The sequence below is a fragment of the Orycteropus afer genome, unplaced genomic scaffold (assembly GCF_000298275.1).
Source record: "Orycteropus afer afer isolate SDZICR_OR568_19922 unplaced genomic scaffold, OryAfe1.0 scaffold00010, whole genome shotgun sequence".
In the NCBI taxonomy this organism is placed as follows: Eukaryota; Metazoa; Chordata; class Mammalia; order Tubulidentata; family Orycteropodidae; genus Orycteropus; species Orycteropus afer.
In genome coordinates this window covers 19,837,857-19,840,307 of record NW_006921597.1, presented here as the reverse complement: position 1 = coordinate 19,840,307, position 2,451 = coordinate 19,837,857, and the positions used below count along the sequence as shown (strand labels likewise).

General features: G+C 57.4%; 1 protein-coding gene across 1 annotated transcript; it reads right to left on the bottom strand.

Moving 5' to 3' along the window:
• Positions 1–232: 232 nt before the first annotated feature.
• On the bottom strand, positions 233–1,714 carry AMIGO1 (adhesion molecule with Ig like domain 1). Its single transcript, XM_007949699.2, has one exon. The coding sequence runs from the start codon at positions 1,712–1,714 to the stop codon at positions 233–235; it is 1,482 nt and encodes a 493-aa protein (XP_007947890.2).
• Between the last annotated feature and the right edge of the window lie 737 nt (positions 1,715–2,451).

Sequence of the window (2,451 nt, the reverse complement as noted above, 5' to 3'; positions counted from 1 at the left end):
TTGGGTAGGGGTGTAGCCTTTGCCTGAGGATTAATATATCCATCCATATTTGAAAATTATGGCAGTCACACCCTGGTTGGGGTCTTGCCTGCTGTTGTACCTGTCACTAATTCCCTTCAGGTCAGGGGGAACCCACTCCCTTGGGCAGCCAGCCCTCTCTTCCATCCCCCTCATATTCTTCAGGGGTGCATTACCTCTCCTGGGGCAGAATCTCCCCACCAACCCATGCTGATCACACCACAATGGGCGTATCAGAGAAGACTGAACTGACTGATTCTGGATCCGACATCCTCCGCTGGCCCTTGCCGGTCACATCAGGCACCGGCAGGGTGTTGCCTGGCTTGAGCTTGCCGTTTTGACCCTGCCCAGGTCCAGTAGGTTCCAGGAAGGCCACCCGCCGATCAAAACCATCATCCTTGTCCCCACCAGCCATAGGGTCATGGTTGGGTGTGGTGCTAAGCATGGAAGAGCTGAGGCTGTCTCCCTGATGACTAGAAGGTTTCTCTACACCCCGGCACCAGCAGCGGCAAGGGGTGAGATACAGGTATATGAGGACCAGGACTACACTGAGGATGCAGCCCACCAGGGTGGTATAGGCTGTGTTGAGAGTGTCATGGTGTCCATGCAAAGTGAAATTATATACTTTTAACTCCACAGACAGTGTCTCATTGAAAGCCTCCCCTGTGGCGTAGCAGGTATATACACCCCCATCCTCAACCTGCACCTTTTGTAATACAAGGCTGCCATCCTCAGACACTCTCACTGTCCCATTGGTCACCTTATCTAGCACCCGTTCATTGCTTGGTGTCATCCACACCTTGGTCATTCCCTGCTGCTTGGTGTCACACTTGATGGTCAAGCTGTCACCCAAGTGGGCCTCCCAGGCACGCTCCTTGTACTCGCTGCAGTTGAGGAAACTCAGGTTGAAGACATTGTGCAGCTTCTTGGAGCTCATGCAGTACAGATCCTCCTGAAAGTCCATCACGGAGCTCAGCTGCCGGTACTGCCAGTGTGAAAAGAGCTGGTACAGCTCACAGTTGCAGTGAAGGGGGTTGTTATGCAGGTAGAGCCCATTCTTGATCCATGCAGGCAGCTTTTGCAAGTCAGGCAAGGGTAAGTTCTTTAGCTTGTTAGAGGAGAGATCCAGGAGCGTTAGTTTGGGTAGCTTGCCTCCTTCCTTGACCAGTTCTAGAGGAAAGCGGGAGATCTGGTTCTGGCTCAAGTAGAGTTTCTGCAGCTGGGCCATGTCATCAAAGGCGTAGCGGTCCACTTCCACGATGTGGTTGTTGTAGAGCAGCAGCACCTCCAGTGCCTGCAGTTCACTGAACAGGTTCTCGTCCAGTGTATGCAGCTGGTTGGAGGAGAGGTCTAGGTAGCGCAGGTTGGGTACTGGGGAAAAGGCCTCGGAAGAGATGAAGTTCAGGTGGTTGTGGTTCAGCAGCAAGGAGTGCAGGTGGGTCAGGCGGGTGGGGGTCCACTCAGCCCGCAGGCGGCTCAAGTTGTTGTGGCTGAGGTCTAGTAGTGCTGTGTAGCTGGGTAGGGAATGGGGCACGTTGGGCAGCTGCTGCTTGGAGCAGCTGAGGATGTTGCTGGCACACAGACAGGCGGCAGGACAGCTTACCGCTGGACGGCCAGCTCGGGACACCCCAAAGAGGAGCAGGAACAAGGACAGCAGCAGGAGCCAGAGGCCTCGCAAGTCACGCTGGGGTTGCATAGTGTCACTGGGGAGGGTGAGGAAGGCCATGAGGAAGATCGGGAGGGCGTCACCCAGGCATGTTCTGGTGGGGTAAGGAAGGGTCACTTTCACTACAGACTTAGAGGAAACACGATGGGTTTGTGGTCACCAGGGACTTTGGAGGGCGGGTCCAACTCTCCCTCCCACCTCCACCCCCACCCCGTTAGGCTTGAACAGAAAGGAGATGCTGGGTAGATAGTTCCCAGGGACTGTGTAGGTAAGAGACTCAAAACACTGGGGCAGAGGAGACAGTGAACACAAGGACCTACTGGATGGAACAGAGGGTGTAGCATGGGTGTATATGCGGAGTGTTAAAGACGATCGGGAATCATAGGGATTTCCTGGGTCTGGTTTGGGGGCAGGGTCAGCAGGGCCTACCGGATGAGTTGAGGGAAGGTCAACGGGGCACCGGGGCCCGGTAGGGCGCGTCCTGACGGGGTTGAGGGTCGCCAGGGCCTGTCAGGGAGGGCACCCCCCGGGGCCTCTGCACCTGCTTGAAGAGGTCGTATCTCAGCCCATGGCCAGTCCGGGAGCTCCGTCGCGGCCTCCCTGGGCGGCGTAGCACCAGCCGGCCTGTCACGACGCCCGCCTTGCGCAGGGGCCCGCACCCGGCAGCATCGCCTTCCGTGGATTCAACCGGCTCCGCTCCGCTTCCTCGCGCCGCCGCCTCGACCGCTGTGCCCGCCGCAGCCCAGCCACCACGTCCACCGCCTCGG

What these genes read in the sequence shown, in the direction of transcription:
- AMIGO1 (XM_007949699.2), bottom strand. Translation starts at nt 1,714, where the DNA reads ATGCAACCCCAGCGTGACTTGCGAGGCCTCTGGCTCCTGCTGCTGTCC.